The 16,821-nt window shown below is 34.2% G+C and overlaps 2 protein-coding genes across 3 annotated transcripts; both read right to left on the bottom strand.

Moving 5' to 3' along the window:
* Positions 1-436: 436 nt before the first annotated feature.
* Positions 437-5,784, bottom strand: LOC143533612 (pentatricopeptide repeat-containing protein At2g41720-like). Of its 2 annotated transcripts, none has more exons than XM_077028329.1 (10): positions 5,376-5,784; positions 4,534-4,706; positions 4,341-4,446; positions 2,469-3,578; positions 2,278-2,383; positions 2,005-2,209; positions 1,792-1,924; positions 1,594-1,698; positions 718-835; positions 437-634 (listed from the first exon to the last, which is right to left on the bottom strand). In XM_077028329.1, the coding sequence occupies exons 1-10, from the start codon at positions 5,739-5,741 to the stop codon at positions 585-587; spliced, it is 2,472 nt and encodes an 823-aa protein (XP_076884444.1). In that variant the 5' UTR covers positions 5,742-5,784; the 3' UTR covers positions 437-584. The 2 variants fall into 2 exon arrangements, with proteins under 2 accessions (XP_076884444.1, XP_076884445.1); XM_077028330.1 differs by having other exon boundaries at positions 4,534-4,711; positions 5,376-5,523.
* Positions 5,785-7,615: 1,831 nt separating this feature from the next.
* Positions 7,616-16,131, bottom strand: LOC143533613 (uncharacterized). Its single transcript, XM_077028331.1, has 18 exons — positions 15,553-16,131; positions 14,089-14,632; positions 13,381-13,620; positions 13,115-13,206; positions 12,714-12,924; positions 12,352-12,530; positions 12,061-12,258; positions 11,005-11,120; positions 10,811-10,904; positions 10,652-10,708; positions 10,434-10,568; positions 9,972-10,040; positions 9,305-9,418; positions 8,995-9,156; positions 8,796-8,924; positions 8,563-8,664; positions 8,375-8,454; positions 7,616-8,290 (listed from the first exon to the last, which is right to left on the bottom strand). The coding sequence occupies exons 1-18, from the start codon at positions 16,054-16,056 to the stop codon at positions 8,056-8,058; spliced, it is 3,261 nt and encodes a 1,086-aa protein (XP_076884446.1). The 5' UTR covers positions 16,057-16,131; the 3' UTR covers positions 7,616-8,055.
* Positions 16,132-16,821: the final 690 nt, after the last annotated feature.

Below are 16,821 nucleotides of genomic sequence, written 5' to 3' on the forward strand. Positions count from 1 at the left end.
GAATACTTTAGGGGGCCAAAATGAAACAAAATTTAGCAAAAAAAAATGTTTGGGATCAAATTAAAAAAGTTTAGAACTGTGAGGGGACTAATTTCAAAACACTTAAAAATTGAGGGACTAAAGTTAGAAAAGTTGAAATTTTACTGTAGCATTCTAGCTTTCCTTTTATGTATAGTATAATAGTCATAGAAAGTTACACACAGAACACTGTGTATATTACATGTAACAAAACTAATAAAAACAAATGTAAATTCGAGCATGCTATGAATCCATATATCAATCTAGTTCTCTATACGTTAAATAAATTCAAGTTATACAAATTTACAAGATTACATGTAACAATAAAAAACGGTATCAGACTGTCACGTCACGCCATGTGATCCTGAGTCCATCTAACATCCTAGCCATCATTTTCACCGGGTAATGGGTATATGCCCAAACGTAACCGGTCTCACCTCAATGGTTCAAAAGGTCAGTGTCCAGATAACTTATAAAGGTTCAAGCTTGCACCTTCAATCACAAATGATCAAAATTCCATTTTTCCAGCTGGCATTGTGCTGACTGTACAACTCAAAAGCATCATTTTACCTCATCTGTTGAGACTTTATAGGCATGCTCTTCCTTCTCAAGCACTCTACAAATTGGACAAAATTGTTTTAGTCAACCACCGACCCCGTCCAGGACCTCTAAATTCAAAGAAAATAGAAAAAAGCATACCAACTCTATCTTGTATCACAACAGAAAATTCACGCCCGCTACTTTGTGCAAACGCGAGTATATTTTGATACGTATCAAATGAAGGCTCGATTCCAGAATCTTCCATCCACTCCATTACCTGTTAAATAAGAGCGATGATTTTAAATTAGAGGTGTCATTTTAAAACCGTTTACTTAGAAAGGGTCCTTTCAGGCCACTAGGGGTATGCAGAAACTGAAATAACCGAACCGTAACCGGAATAACTGACATAACCGAAACGAAATAACCAAACCCAATAAAAAGGCAACGGTTTGGTTTTATGTGTTTTGAAAAAAACCGGTTTTTCGGGTTTGCTTTCAGCCAAACACCAAAACAAAAAAAAACCGATTTTAAGTAATTTTATAATAAAACTAAAATATGTTGTATAGCCAAAAACTTGGATCCAAATGTGTAATAATCAATTATTTATTAATCAACAAGAATAATTACCCCCAAAGTTTCAAACTCATTCTTTATTTTGGACCTTTTCTTTCCGGCCCAAAATTTCATGCTCAAATTCATTGTTTTGAGTCAATTTTTTCGGCCCAAAGTTTCAGGCTAAAATTCATATTTTTGGATCATTTTTTTCGCCCGAAGTTTCAGGTTCAAATTTATTATTTCAGGGTCATTTTTTTCAGCCCAAAACTTTTAAGCCCATATGGTAAAACTGGAAAAAAAAAACAAACAAACAAAAGCCATCGTAAAAAACAAAACCGACTCATACACACCCCTACAGATTAAATTTATTTTGACCCGTTACCAGCCAACCCATTTTGCCACAGCTAGTAAAAATGTAATTAATATTACATATCGAGTTTAAGAAAATGCTAAATGAAGTTTAAGGAGATTAGTGATCACCTCAAGGTACTTTCTCCAATTTTGAGCAGCCAAAAGATTCTTTAACAAAACTGAATAAGTAGAGTTGCTAATTTCAGCACCAGTTGCCACTATTTTATAAAAAACCTGCATAATACAAACGAGACAGATGACATCTACCGGCCAAATTATCAAAGTTAACCTTTTTTTTTTTACTTTTTAAGTATCAAAGTCAATCACCTTCATCATGGTCTCGGTCTTCCCCAATTTTCCAACCCAATGCAGAAGCTGATTCAAAAGTCCAACCGACATCGTGTTGAATGATGGCTCCATTAATCCAATCAGGTCAACCGTCTTCCGCCAGTCTTGTAAACTAGAATACAAACAATACTAATAATACTGTTAAATTATATGAAATTAATCCAACTTTATGTAATAAATTAAAGAACTTACATGCTACACGCTGACAACATTTCATAATAAATGCTATCATTCATCGGTATCTTTCTGTCTTGCATAAATTCAGCTACAACAAAAACTTTATCGGGCTGGTTTCCTTTATTAAAAGCCCGCATTAACGCAGAACACGCAATAAGATCGGGCTGAACACCCTTCATTTCCATTTCTTGAAATACTGCAAATGCATTTTCCCATTTTTCTGCAATATAAAAATATATCTAATTAACGTTTAATATTGTTTTGCATCTTTGAATGTAAAAACATTACCTGCAGTACTATAAGCATGCAGCATTGCTGTATATGCAATAACATCGGGACCGCCACATGTCATCTTCATTTTCAAGAATAATGATTCTGCTTCCACAAGTTGACCCTAAAATAAAAGATTGTAAAATCATACACCATTTTGTTTAAAATATTAAAAAGTGAAATAAAGGTGTAAACTTTATACAAGTTACCTGTTTACTATAAACTGAAATCATAGAAGAATAAACCTCATTGGATATATTTATATTTGAATCCATCATTTCATTAAAGAAGTCAACAGCTTCGGTGTATTTTGACATCTTAGAACAACCACTAATTAACACGTTAAATGTAACCGAGTCACGTTTAACGTTCTTTTCCTTCATGGACTTATATAAATCTAAAGCTTTATCACATTCCCCTATGTTCATATAACTCCCGATCGCAGAATTATAAGCAACGGTATTCAAACGTATCCCTCGTAAATCAGCAGCATCGAGAATCGAGTCAATCTTGACTTTTTTACCAAACCGCCCACAACCTGCCAACAAAGTACTAATCGTCACAATATTCGGTTCCACCCCGTTTGTCTCCATTTCATGCAGCATATTTACAGCTTCGGGTAGAAAACCATTTGACCCAAATGCATCAATTAGCGCGTTATAAGTGACCAAATTTGGCTTCAAGTTATTCTTTTTCATCTTGTTAAACACCTCCAATGACTTTTCAGGCTGCTGTGATTTTCCATAAGCATTGATTAAAGACGTATACGACACAACATCGGGCCGAAGCCCGTTTTTCTTAATATCGTTAAAAACCGTTATCGCGTCTTTATCCATACCACGTGAAGCATACGCCCCTAAAAGTGCGTTATACGATATAATATTCGGTTTAAAGCCTTCAGAAACCATTGTATCAAAAACAGCTTTGCAGTTTTCGATTTGACCCGAAGCCGAATACAAATGAATGATGCTTGTGAATGTCACGATATCCGGATCACATTGTGATCTTTTGTTCCTCATTGAGTGAAAAATATTAATTGCCTTTTCGAAGTGTCCAAGTTTCGATAGACAATGGATCACAATGTTTAAAGTGGTTGTATCGGGACGAATATTAGTCCCTTTCATTAACTTGTAATAAGATAATGCTTTTGAATATTGTGACCCAGTTTTGAAGGCGGATAGAATGATATTGTGGGTTACAAGATCGGGCCCGACTCCGTTTTCTGTCATTTTTTTGGAAACTTTTAGAGCTTCTTTCCAATTTCCACTTGATCCACAAGCATGGATTAAGTTGTTGTATGTTGAGCGAGTTGGAGGAATCTGAAATGTATAAGAAAAACGTCAATGAAATGATATTCCATTAACAATAATAAAGAAAATGTCCCGCGACAAACTTGAATCCGGAGGCGGCAAAAAGAGTGGATTTTTATTAAACCGGGATGATAAATAAGAAGTTTGGTTTTTTTACTTTTTTTATTTTTGCATTTTTTTTTATTTTATGATTTTTTTTTTAATTTTGGGTTTTCTGTGATCTAAAATGGTTCTCATAGTTCTCAATTTCAAAATAGTTCTCACATGATCCTGATCCTATATATATATATATATATATATATATAAATTATAACCCAAAAGTATAACCCAAATTTTGATATATAAATTAAAAATTTTGTACTGTATTAATTATGCATTATGTGTGTGTGAAAAATAATTTTTTTTCCTTCTCATATACATCAATATGTGTAAAAACATTAAAAAGAATAAAAATAAACGAGCCGGCTCAAGCTTTTTACGAGCCAAGGTTGAGCTCAACATTTCAGCTTGTTAAGATAAACAAGCTAAGCCCGAGCCCAACCTGACTTGGCTCGTTTACAACCCTAATATGGCCCATTCCTCTTTTAGCTAAACGTTTTTATTTGACCCATTTGATATAAAAACATAGAACGAGTCGACCCTTTCATAAGTAATAAATTGAAATTGCCACCTCTGTTTAAAACATTTTACTTAAAGGGTAGATTTTGATGAATGGAAAATAAGTAACGAAATATAAACATTAGTTTATAAACAAAGAAAACAGATACACACAGCTGCACGAAGCATGTCTTCCATGATATTGGTTGCCCAACGCCACTGACCGGCTCGACCATGTGCACTTATGAGAGCATTATATGTTTCAGCATCTGGCTTACACCTAGAATAAGAAGTTCAAGCTCAAAAACAATGTCACTAACATCAAATATATTGACATAATTATTATGACACGATATCAAAATCATACCTCCATTTTTGCATCTCAAAAAACAAACCGCGCGCCTGGTCTGTTTGATTATGCCTCGCATGTAACCTGATCATCATATTATATATATCGTTGTTTGCACAATAATTCTTCTGATTTTTCATCCACTTGAAAACTTGGTTACTATGCTCAAGAGACCCTGTTTGGCTAATTTCCTACACTAGCAAATCAACACAAGTATGAGACTGAGCTTCACATATAACTAATAAGTAAATAACAAAATCTTGAACAATGGCACACAATACAAAAAAGATTAAGTTTGACTATGTTTGACTCACACTCAATTCTTCCTCTCCGATCACAAATCCCTCATCTCCCAATCTCTTGAAATTTCTGCTTCTTTTTACATTATGTTGCACCTTTTAAGAATTTTATACAAAAATGTATGTCATCATATTCTCATATGTTAGAACCCTAAGCAAAAGATTTTTTTTTTTTACTGAAATACCCTTAGCCCCCAAATGGGTTGAACCAATTAAAAAAAAGCAAAATAACAAAAAAAAAAACTGGGAAATCAAGATTTGCCCCTACTAAGATTAATAAAAATCAAAACTTTCTACAATAACCATAATTCACACACCTAAAAATCCAAACTTGCATATAATTCTTGAACACATATGCACAAAGATTCCAACTTTACTGCAACAATAATACTAATAATAATTTAATTTTACCCTATAATAAAAATCAAAACTTTCTACAATAACCATAACACACACCTGAAGGATCCAATCTTGCATACATTTCTTAAACACATATGCACAAAGATTCCAACTTAATAATAATAATAATAATAATAATAATAATAATAATAAAGTAGTTACCCTAATGAGAATAGGGTAATTCTTTTGTGTAAATCTACCAGCCCATCTATTAAGCAAGCCCACAATATCATCATGTTGATTAAGCTTCAAAATCTTGGAAACCACTTCTGAAACTGCCCAGTCTTTCTGAAACCGGTCCGACTGGACACGTGTCCGGATGTGTTTGGGCAAATCAGAGTTCTTGTAACCGGGTACGAGGATGGAAACCTGTCGTTCTCCTTTGTCGTAGTCCACGAACCCCACTTGTTTCTTGCTGTTGGTGTTGGTGTTTGTGTTGGAGGAACATCGGACTGTGAATGGTTTTGTGTGTGTTTTGGGTTTGATGGGTGTTAAGAAGTGAGTGTGTAATTGTAAGGAAGACTCCATGAGTATTGAGCAACAGGAAGATGATGGTTAATTTATTTATACCAAGTTTAAAGAAATTATTTTTATGTTTTATTATTTTCCACGTGGATTTTTTTAGTGATTAAATAATTATTTTATATATATATAAGGATCAATATTGATGGTAAAAAAAAAATTATTTTATATAGTTTTTTTACTAAACATATGTAGGTGTATAAATGTTTACACGAGCATAAATATCGGGTGGGTTTGTAAGTGTTGTAAAACTCTTGACTAGACATCAACTAATTCTCAACTAATCGTTAGTCTTCACTCTATCAGTTAATATTGGGCTAATTGACCAATTAACCAGTCAATAGTCAAATCCGGCCAAAATCGGGATTAAATGGTCATAGTCTGCTTTTTCTGACAAGGTTTCAGCCAAAATCAGCGGTTTCTGGCGATATTCGAGCCAATGTCAGGCCAAAATGTGTTGGTGTATATATAAAACTGAAAACTACATATAAAAATGTGTGTGTGTGTGTGTGTGTAAAACAAAAAATTATACCTTAAAGTCCGATCTAATTAATCGCTAGTCCGTACCCCACCGTCCGACTAGCGACTAACTACAACACTTAATAACTTCAATTATTATATCTTTGTATGACTTAATGATATCAATCGATAGGTGGTTGATTAGTAAAAAATTGTATGCGTAGTGTTGATTATCCTATTAATATTAGTTAATTAGTCTTAATTATATTTAATTTTATTTTCTAACAAATATGAAGTTTAGGCCACAAGAACAACAAATTCTAAAAGAATGAACACTAAACAGTAACGTTTACATAAAGTAGAATGTTTTAGTCTTGCAAAGTCTTCAAGAGTCAACTTTATTTTATCATATACTATAATGTGTTACTCCTTCCGTCCTTTTGAAAGTGTCCGCATTTCCTTATTAGTTTGTCCCATTACAAATGTTCACTTTCAAACTTTATTAATTAATTTCCAAATTTACCCTTAAACATGCAATCATTCAAACTTTATCAAATTTTGTATTTTATATATGTCAAGGACAATATAGTAATTTGTTAAGAAAAAATACAATCATTAAAACTTTCTTAAATTTTGTGTTTTTCAAACCATGACACTTATAAAGGGACGGATGGAGTATTTAATTAGCATATAATACAATCTTTTTACAGTTTATATGTCTCTAGTATCTGGTTTGTTGCCCATGATTTTTATGATAAACCGTTTGGTTAAAAGAAAAAAAAACGTGCCGGTTGTTTTAAATAACAAAATGATACTCATGAACATATTGCATATGTGTACATTGTTTTAATGGGTTATTGGTTGAAACTAATATACATGAAGTTGACTCGTATATTTGTTTGTGTAAAAATCAAACACAATTTTGAAAAGCTTAAAAGTAGTTACTAGAGTCCATATGACATAGATGAGTTCCCAAGTCAAAATGGGTTGACCAGTTGTAAATACGTTGGCAGATTGTAAACACGTTACAATCAAACACAGAAAAAAAAGAAGAAAAAAGGAATATATCTTCCTATGAAACCAGCCATCGTTAGGTGAAATCTTAAATAATTTAACTTTTAAGTTGCCATAAGCGGTAAGCCGGGTTAAAATGGATTGGCAGGTTCAAACATCTAAATTATGTGTTTTTTTCATTTTAATACTTATTCTTTAAACTGTTTGAGGATGAGTTTATTTGTAAAGTTCAACTCCAACACAATATTTTAGACAATTCAACCTAAACATAGCATTTAAGATACGCAAACCCAGCACCTAATTTTTAACGTGTCCAGCCGCACGCGCACCAAACCCACTCACATTCTGATTCCATATCTAAGACACAACCCAATCTCATACAGATAACCTAAGCTACACCGACACCGAAACCCAATCCCATAGACACGCCAAATCACATACCCAGACCATAGACGTTCCTGTAGTTGTTCCCATACCCTTACCTTTTACACATAGTTGACTACAAAAACAAAATGAAATTGAAAGATTAATTTTAAATGGCACTGCACTCACATAAATTGATTTGTGTTTTCTTTTCCGAACTATGCTACATACATCATTCCCATATAAAATGGCACAAATCAAGAAATATATCGACTAAGCGCTCATGATACATAAGTATATCCAGAGTAAACATGGTAAGATACGAGCTATGAGCAATACGAACCGTTAATGCCATTAGTGTCTCTAGCCTTCCTTCAAAATGAGACCCAATGCAACTCAGATACTGAAAAATTAAGTTGCATAATCAACCAGATGCATTTTTCTTGCCTCCTTTATTCCACTGTTTCTGTCTCTTCCCACCTGATTAATTATCATTTTTAAAACTCGGGTTTTTTCTTTTAAACCCGCCTTGTGACGGACGGTCACTTGATTTAGCAAAACCAGAACGTTTTACGTCCTTCGTCTTATTATTCCCTCGAGGTGAAAATTTATTAGGCTTATCTGAGTGGTTCCTATCATCCCACTTTCTCTTTCGAGTATCTGTTGAATATTCTTTCTTGGTGAAACTACCCGCAGCCTTGGGTTTAAACTTTGGCTCCCTGAGAACAACAATAAAAAGTAAATCATATTAGCACCATGACAAAGTAACCGAGCTTAGAAAAATGTAGTTTATGAAGTCAGACCTGTTGTGGGTTGTTTCAAAAAGTCCTGCCTCTGTTCCAGTTGTGTCGGTTTCCTGGGAATTTGTTTTGCCTTGACGATTCTGTAAATTTAACAACTTTGATGAGATTAACACTATTTGCTAGAGATGTTAATTGTTATCCGTTTGGGTTATTAAGCTAGCATAGCTAAAATCCATGAAAACGTATACCTCAAAGACATCCTTCACGAAATCTAGGTATTTAGCAGGTACTAGAGATTTGACTGACGCAGAACCACACTTTCGCATCATAACCTCCAGGATGACTGTTACCTGTAGTTGCAAAAACAATAATACCAACAGAGTTACAAACAAATATACATGTCTTAAATATGTCCAGTATCATATTACAAAAACTACTTAATGCCATCTTATGTGGTGAAATATGAATGAACTTAACATACTTTGGATTTAAAATGATGGCGAGAAACAGATGACCAGGGCAGAAGTTTACTGAGAATGTCAGATAGAAAGTTCTGCAAGTCATTCACTTGAAGACTCAAAACTAATACCTTGAGAAAGCCTAGAACAGCCTGGAAAGAGAAAACAAATGAAGTTAGATTAATAAAATATAAATCCAGAACTAATATTATTTTAACTCACTTTTATAACTTCAATGGTTTTACTATGCAGCAACTCAAGGATTGACGGGACAAGATCAGGCATCAAAGTACAAATCTTTGAGTCGTTATAGATCACTAAAGATAATGCAGAGACTGCACCACTTTTTATGTGAGGTGAAGATCCAGAGAGGTAGCCCATTATCTATAGAATTGCATTCAATAGTGAAAATCAAAAGTAAATAAAGATGAGAGTAAATAAGGCAAACAAGTATATGTTTTCATAACTATCACACTACATAGAAGAGAATGATATGATGTTTGGAGCTACTTTTGATAAAGCAAGTGATTACCATGCTGACAAATTCATAATAAGGGCTTTTCTCGAGCGTAGACGATGTTTTTTGCAAGGTAGAGCTTGTCACGAGAAGGATGTCATATGCCACTTTTCTACTTTCTTCCTTGCCCTGGAGGTTAAAAGTAGGTTATAGATATAAGCATTTATAGAAATGCAAGGTAGATAAAAGCAAAGCAAGAAAGAAATTATGATGGATGAATTATAGACACATGTGACAATGTAATACAAGTGTAAAACTATCTTCCCATCTAGCTTTATACATTACCCCTTCATAATCAGCTAATTACAAACAAAAACAATAGATTATATTTAACTTTGTCAGAAAATGTCATGTAGTACATTTATCATTTTATATATTTAATATCTGTATTCAATTTAACATTTAAGAACTAGACCCTTCTCTAAACTCATTTTTGTTTCTTAATTTACAATTATTATTACTAAATAATAATCAACTTTTGTCCTGTAATTAGCTTTAACTATTAACTTTGTTTTCTTAACTTGCCCATGTAACATGCAGATAAAAAGGTAGATACTGTAAACAATTAAGTAGAAAAATATGAGGGTGTGCAATTATTTTACAAACAGAAGAAATATGGACAACTCCCTCAACAAAATAAAAGCTTAAAAAGAAGTTAGTTGAAGGAATAACATGAACTTACATCTTTCAATGTCACTATAAATTCATTCAGCATACGAAAACCATATGGGTTTTCTTCATCCAACGCTCTCTACAGAATATCATCAGTAAAGCAAACTATTAGATCAAATTTCACATGGTATGTAAAACAATTAACTAAATTAACTATTAAAGCGAATTTCACAAAAGAGCCTCAAACTCGACACGTGAAATAAGGCCACCCAGCTTAGCAGCATAATTGTTGCATAACAAAATATTACCATACATCCGACCATATCCTAAGTGACTTCTTAAATAAAAAAGGGACGTTGCTTAATGAATCTACGGATGCAACTATAACGTTTAAATCAGGTCAACTCAGAATGAATCATAAGTAAATATGACCCAGAGTCTTATTTAGTTATTTAGGTTATAGAACCTCAATCTAATATAACTGAAAACTGAAAGCAGATTCAAAAAGCTTCAGAAGGGAGCAAAATATAACCTCCATTGAGTGAATTATCAAGTTCTTGAAGCAGGAAAGTCGCCATCTAAGTGAAGTAACATTATCAGGGGACTTTAAGCCAAGTATTAACTCGGTAAGTTCCTCAAACTTTGAAGAGCAGAACTCAGAAGATCCCTAAACAATTTAAACAAAACCAAAAATATATCAATCTCCTTAACAGTAACTAAATAAAATTATACTGAAGGTTGTTAACTTACCTCCAAAATTTTGTACAGAGTGGCATATGCTTCCCGCTGGATGTTTTCATCCTCTTCCTACACCAAAATAGAAATATAGAACTTGAATGGTAAACTGAAATTTTGATTATACGTAAAAGAACATATTAAAAGTTGCAGAACACTAGGTCATTAGCACACCTGCAAACTCTGCTTGATAAAGTTGTATATAAGATCAATTAAATCCAAGCCAGCTGCTCCAACAACTGATGATGCTAGCTCAAGGATAAGACACCTGGAAAAGTTCAAAAAGAGCAAATATTTCATTGTATAAGTATATAACACGTGTCATTAGTTATAACTCACCACCGTTGATATGCAAAATAAAAAGATACCTTTTTGAATTTACTTTATCTACAGAAACCTTCTGCTCCAATCTTTTAATTGATGAAATGAAGATCTTTTTTATTGTCGCAGACTCAGTGATTAGAGCCAAGCATCCAATGGTATCCTGGAAATTGAAATGCAAATATAAAGTGAGAAAGCAATGAATAAAAACAGCTACGAACATTTGGGAGCAAGTTTCACAGTTCCACTGAATATCCTTAACAAGTTCTGTCTTGGTAAATCTTAGAACATGAGGGTATGCGCAAAAACAGAAGGTACAGCATATTCAACAGAAAGAACATTAAGGTCATAAAAATGGCGTTTAACAAACTAATGTCTCCATTTTCTACCCAGAGTATAGGTACGCATGTAAAAATTGATTTAGTTTTAAACGCCACTTTTGTAAATTTAAATAGGTACGCATGAGAAAACGAGTGTCAGAGTAACAAAAGAAACTAAATACACGTACATGAAAAACTAAATCAAATCATCCTAAAAATTTGCAACTTATATTGTATACTTAACCTCTGATTATGCTATAATATACATGTGATATGTCAAACATAACAACACCTGTTTTCATGTGGTTACATATAAATACATGTGTGTATGGATGTATTTATGCATGTATATTTGTGTACATATATACCCGAATCTAACATCAATTCAATAGAATAATGTTTTTACAAATCATACAATAAATATCAACACCCAACTCTTATCAAACGGTAACTTTTACTAGAGAGTATCCTTGTTAGTCTTAGCTATCCATAAGGATTACTTGTGTCCTCTTATTTTCAATCCCCCACCTGCGCAATTATACTTAAGCTTTCCATTTTCTAATCATTATATCTAATTATTTTCCTAAGTGAGTTTTAAAGGACCATAATCTCCTCTTAACATGTTCACAATCTTGCATCCTCTTAACTTAGTCAACTATGCTGGGATACATAAGTACACTCATAGAAACTCCTAAATTTACCAAATTATAGAAAATATAGAACGAAAGTAAACAAAAATTTAGTGAAGTGATAAACCAAAAGAAAAGATAAAACAATCATAACCTTCACAAAAGCACGTTTCTTCGTCGACACTTTGAAGAAAACTTTAGTAAAAGCCTTGAGCAACTCCTCTGAACATGATTCCAAAGCTTTAATGTTTTTAGAAGCAACTTTTTTTGAGTAACTCAGTTTTGGAAATTTGGAATGCTCGTCATCACCCTGATCAGCACCAAGAGGACTTCTGTTTTGCTTCACAAGAAGCTATATATATACAAAGCAAGCAAGCATGCAAATGTAAATAAAACTTGTGAAGAGGAAAGTTAAAAATACACCATAAACAAATTGAGACATTACCTGCACCGCAATGGCAATATCCTCAAGCATAAAAGCGTCTTTTCTGATACATGGAATAAGGAGTTTCACCAAAGACCGAAACTTTTTGTGGTCGGTTGGATAGCGACAAAAGGCCGGCAATAATGCCCAACATCCACTGGCATAAGTCTGCAGTTCACCTTCAATTACTGACTTTTTAACTGGTAAAAAAAGAAACCATAATAAAGTTATATTTCCTGCAATTACCCTTCATAGAGTTCATGATGTTATACTAAGAAAAAAAGGAAATTACACTTAGAAATTTAGAATATAATCTTTTATGGCTAATATGTGAAACACCAAAAAAACAACAATCCTAAATTAATCTAGGTTTGAGGAAGTACCTTTTTGAGACTCCTCTTGAAATGATTCAGCTAGAGGTACTATGTTCTCCATAAAGAATCCCAATGATGAACCAGCAACATATTCCTTCAAAATAGGTATCAACCAAACATTTGAGCAGGTTTGATCTTTAGCATCAAGGGAGATAGGTAACACGTCAAGTAGTTTCTCTGGCCCCATAGCAATCACAGCAGACCCCATACACTCGTGAAGCTGTGATATCAAAACATAACATTATATTGTTAAAATGGCATCCATGCAATACACATACAGCCTGTGAGTATATAAAATCCTAGAAGCCTGCAGCATCACAAAGAACTATTTTTTTCAATCTCTGTAAACAAAATGTGTGTGTGTGTGTGTTTCCACAAACGAAAACAAATACTTAAAAAAAGAAGCTTACATGCTTTATATCAGAAGTATTCCCAGGCGCAGCTGTCATAATAGTGGCGAGCTTCAGAAGTAAACTCTCCAAGTAGATATGAGAACTCTTCCCTAAAATTATAAACAAAACAGAGATATGTATCAAGAACTTATAATAATAATAAAAAAAAGTATCCAATAAAAGAGACATCGTAAGTATAAACAATACAATGACAATGATCGTTATGTCTTTAACAGGGTATCAATGTATCATTTGCAACAAGCATAAGTAGTCAATGGGCATACCAAGTTTGACAAATAAAACAGAGATGACAGCCAAAGCATGCTCATTTGGAATTCCTTTATTGGAGTTGACAACCTTAAGAAGTGTATCACATAGCGATTTCATTAGTCTTGACGCCTTGGACTCGGCATTATTCTCATCAGTCTCTGAACTCAAAAGGACTTCTACATCAATATGATGGTTAATCATTTCTTTTAAAATATTTGAAGCCTTCATAGCAGTTGACTCAGATGTCAGAAGACCTGAAAGTACAAACACAAAGTTACTAATAGTACTGCAAATATTCGCAACTATCATATCCATAAATACATTTTATATTCCCAACGAGAAGTGTTTATATAGCATATAAAGCATCGATTGACGACACAAGAAGCACTAAAGTAATGCAAGCCTCTCAACAAGCAATAGTTTAACAAGCCAAGAAAGAAAGTATATATCTGTTATACTCTTCCGTGTTTATTCTTTAATTGTAAAATTTTATTATTTTGCTAAAGGTAACATCTTGTATAAATATCCTAGTTTCATTTGCATGATTGCATCTAAACTGATGTTTCTTGTACCATCTAAACTGATGTTTCTTGTATGACAATCTTCATGAGTTAATATCACATTGTTCTATGCTACAATTTAAAAGGCTGACAATACATTGTTCCCATCATAACTTAGTTAAATCATAAATACAATAATATCAAGCAAGAATGTCTATCTACCTGCTATAGACCCGATGATTAATGAATAATGATCGTTCCATTTGGATGGGTCTCCGATTTGAAATTTGGTAAGAAAAGTATCAAGTAACGCCGCCGCAGAAAAAATAGTGTCCACTGGATTCTGTTTCTTAGATATATAACTTGAAAGTATTGTGACAATTTCTACAGTATTGGGAATCGTAGATCCAGCTTCCAAGAATTTAAGTATCTCGTCCATAAGATCAAAAACATGCCTCGTTAATGCTGAGAACTTGGCACTTATAGCCTTCTGTAATTCTATAACAGCTTCTGCTATCACTTTGCTTGGCAAACAAGGGACCAGAAGTTTCAAAAGATTTAACATATGAAGAACCTCCAAGTGTTCACCTTTCGATGAACTATCATCTTTACCTCCATCTGCAGATTTTGAGGCAACTATTTCAACTGCCGACGACATAAAAGTTTTAAATGAAGTTAACACCAACTTGCTTGCACTTTTAATCACAAGAGGAGATTTAAAAGACTTGAAGAGCTTCACTACACACTCTTGAGCACATTTTCTGACCTGGAACATGTAGGCAAATGCAGTAAATCACAACATCATCCAAAGAGCATGAGTAATGAAGACTTCGAATCAGACATACTTGTTGCTTTGACTATGCACTATGTTTGCAAACTATGCATCATAATCAATGTTATAAAACCTGGTTCTAGGCAGCAAGTAATTGCCAATTTACATGCTAGCCGCTGGGCTGCCGATGTGATTCCAACTAATCGGCCCCTAAAATCGGTAATCAGTCAAAGGCAGTCAAAAACAGTCAAATCTATCAAAATTCGGTCAAAACCAGTCAAAGGCAGTCAAAAACGGTCAAATCTATCAAAACTCGGTCCAAATCTTTGAAGTACGTGGAAATTAGACTACTTAATCCTATCCATCCGATTAATAAGTTTGAAAAACTTATGCATAAAAATTTGTATACATATATAAGTTTGAATAGATGGACACCCGGAACTAGTCAGCCGGCCACAAATGGTCAACGCTGGACCAAAGTGGTTCTAATCAGCCTTAATTCCAGCAAAAGTCCGGCAATTGCAGCAGTTTGTGGCCAAAATCCAGCGACTCCATATATATATACATAAAAATGTGTGTATAAAACTGAAAATTGCCAATAAAAATGTGTGTGTGTGTGTGTATATATGCATAACTAAAAATTACTTATAAAAAACATGTGCATTACATATAAAATTCCAATCCGATTAATCCTGATTACGCTAGCCCCTACCCCACTGCCCAACTAACTAATTCTACAACAATGAAAATTACATATAACATTCCAATTCGATTAATTACTAGTTGGTAGCCCTCTGCCCGACCAGCGCCTAACAAGTTTTACAACATTGAACATAATACATTATTACATTATAACACATTATGCATATTATCTGTGCATATTTAAAAATGCATTCTCTGTATTTGCAGCATACCTTAGGCCGCTTATCAATCGAGTAGTTAACAAGCATCCGAAACCCTAACTCAACCGCTTCCCAATCCTCCAAATCACAAAACTCCATCAAAACCCCCAAACACTTAACCAACGCCCTAATCGTCGAAACCGGCAACCCCTCGGATCCGCTCTCCATCACCTCAACCACAATCTCCGCAGCCTCAGCCGCCTTAGACGTCGCAATAGACTTCTCAGGAACCAAAGGCAACACAATTGCCAGAAACGATGATAACGCGGACACTGCATCGGAATCATTAGCTGTTGTTTTGGTGTCGGAGAGAGTTTCAATTGTGGCGGCGAAGTAAGAGAGAGGTGAGAGAGGAAGTGACTCCGATTGGATGATGGAGCGGGTGGCGGCGGCGGTGGCGCAGAGGTGGCGGTGTTGAGGTGCGGCGGACTTGCCGTAACGGTCAAGGAGTTGCTGGCATATGTCGGAGTCTCCGGTGAAGGATTCCGGTGAGTCTCCGGCGGATTGTTTCTTCATTGCCGGAGGTGAATTGAATTGATTGATTAGTTTCAGTTTAGGGTTTATGGGGGGTTTCTGTTTAAAACCATGAAGGCTATTTGAAGCCTGAATGAACCGGGTTCATTTCCGGACGGCTTATTTACTTTTGAACCCATTTGGTTCGTAAAATGTTTACAATTTTATATTATTTTTTTCAACGATGACTTTCTTTTTTCTTTTCTTTTCTTGTTTAGGCTTGGGTCATAGGACAATCATTGTGCACCACAAGAGTATATATATCTGGCGTAACATACGAAAGGACGAAAACTTAGGTGGACTCGAGATCCGAACTGACAACCTCGCAAGGTCTAGTTGACAAAACTCGGGTTGACTTAGGATCTTTCATCATCAATATCCACCCAAAGTGACACAAATGATAATCAAACTTGAGTCTCAATTTGAAAACCCAAGTCTTCTACCACTAAGTCACAAGTTGAGGGATTACAACTTTATATTTAAAGAGAAATATATGGTTAAAAATTAAAATGTTGTAACTTAATAAATTAATCGCCCCTTTACGCCCTTGATGCCCCATATTTATCGCTCATTACACTTGGTCTAATCTAGATGAATCCTTCATTTTTATTGGTCCCTCTAATTATTTAAGGAAATGTTATTTAGTTAACACAGATGTTTTATAGGCATGTTTGTGTTTGTTGTCAAGAGACTTCTTATACTTAGGGTTTGAAAAGTCTACAACTTGCTTGGGATCACTAGTAAAGGGGTTTTTCATCGATTGGGCTC

This window comes from Bidens hawaiensis, unplaced genomic scaffold, assembly GCF_021521415.1.
Source record: "Bidens hawaiensis isolate Kalapana, Puna unplaced genomic scaffold, B.hawaiensis_p1.1 tig00009824_1, whole genome shotgun sequence".
NCBI classification, from domain to species: Eukaryota; Viridiplantae; Streptophyta; class Magnoliopsida; order Asterales; family Asteraceae; genus Bidens; species Bidens hawaiensis.

Bases quoted from the DNA above. Each gene is read 5' to 3' on its own strand.
- LOC143533612 (XM_077028329.1), bottom strand. From the start codon at position 5,741: ATGGAGTCTTCCTTACAATTACACACTCACTTCTTAACACCCATCAAA. The intron at 2,384-2,468 runs GTAACTTGTATA...CTTTTATTTTAG, and splicing joins TTTCAGTTTATAGTAAACAG to GGTCAACTTGTGGAAGCAGA. The intron at 1,925-2,004 runs GTAAGTTCTTTA...TTTGTATTCTAG, and splicing joins ATGTTGTCAGCGTGTAGCAT to TTTACAAGACTGGCGGAAGA.
- LOC143533613 (XM_077028331.1), bottom strand. From the start codon at position 16,056: ATGAAGAAACAATCCGCCGGAGACTCACCGGAATCCTTCACCGGAGAC. The intron at 10,905-11,004 runs GTATCTTTTTAT...GAACTTTTCCAG, and splicing joins GATAAAGTAAATTCAAAAAG to GTGTCTTATCCTTGAGCTAG. The intron at 9,157-9,304 runs GTAATCACTTGC...GCAATTCTATAG, and splicing joins ATTATGAATTTGTCAGCATG to ATAATGGGCTACCTCTCTGG.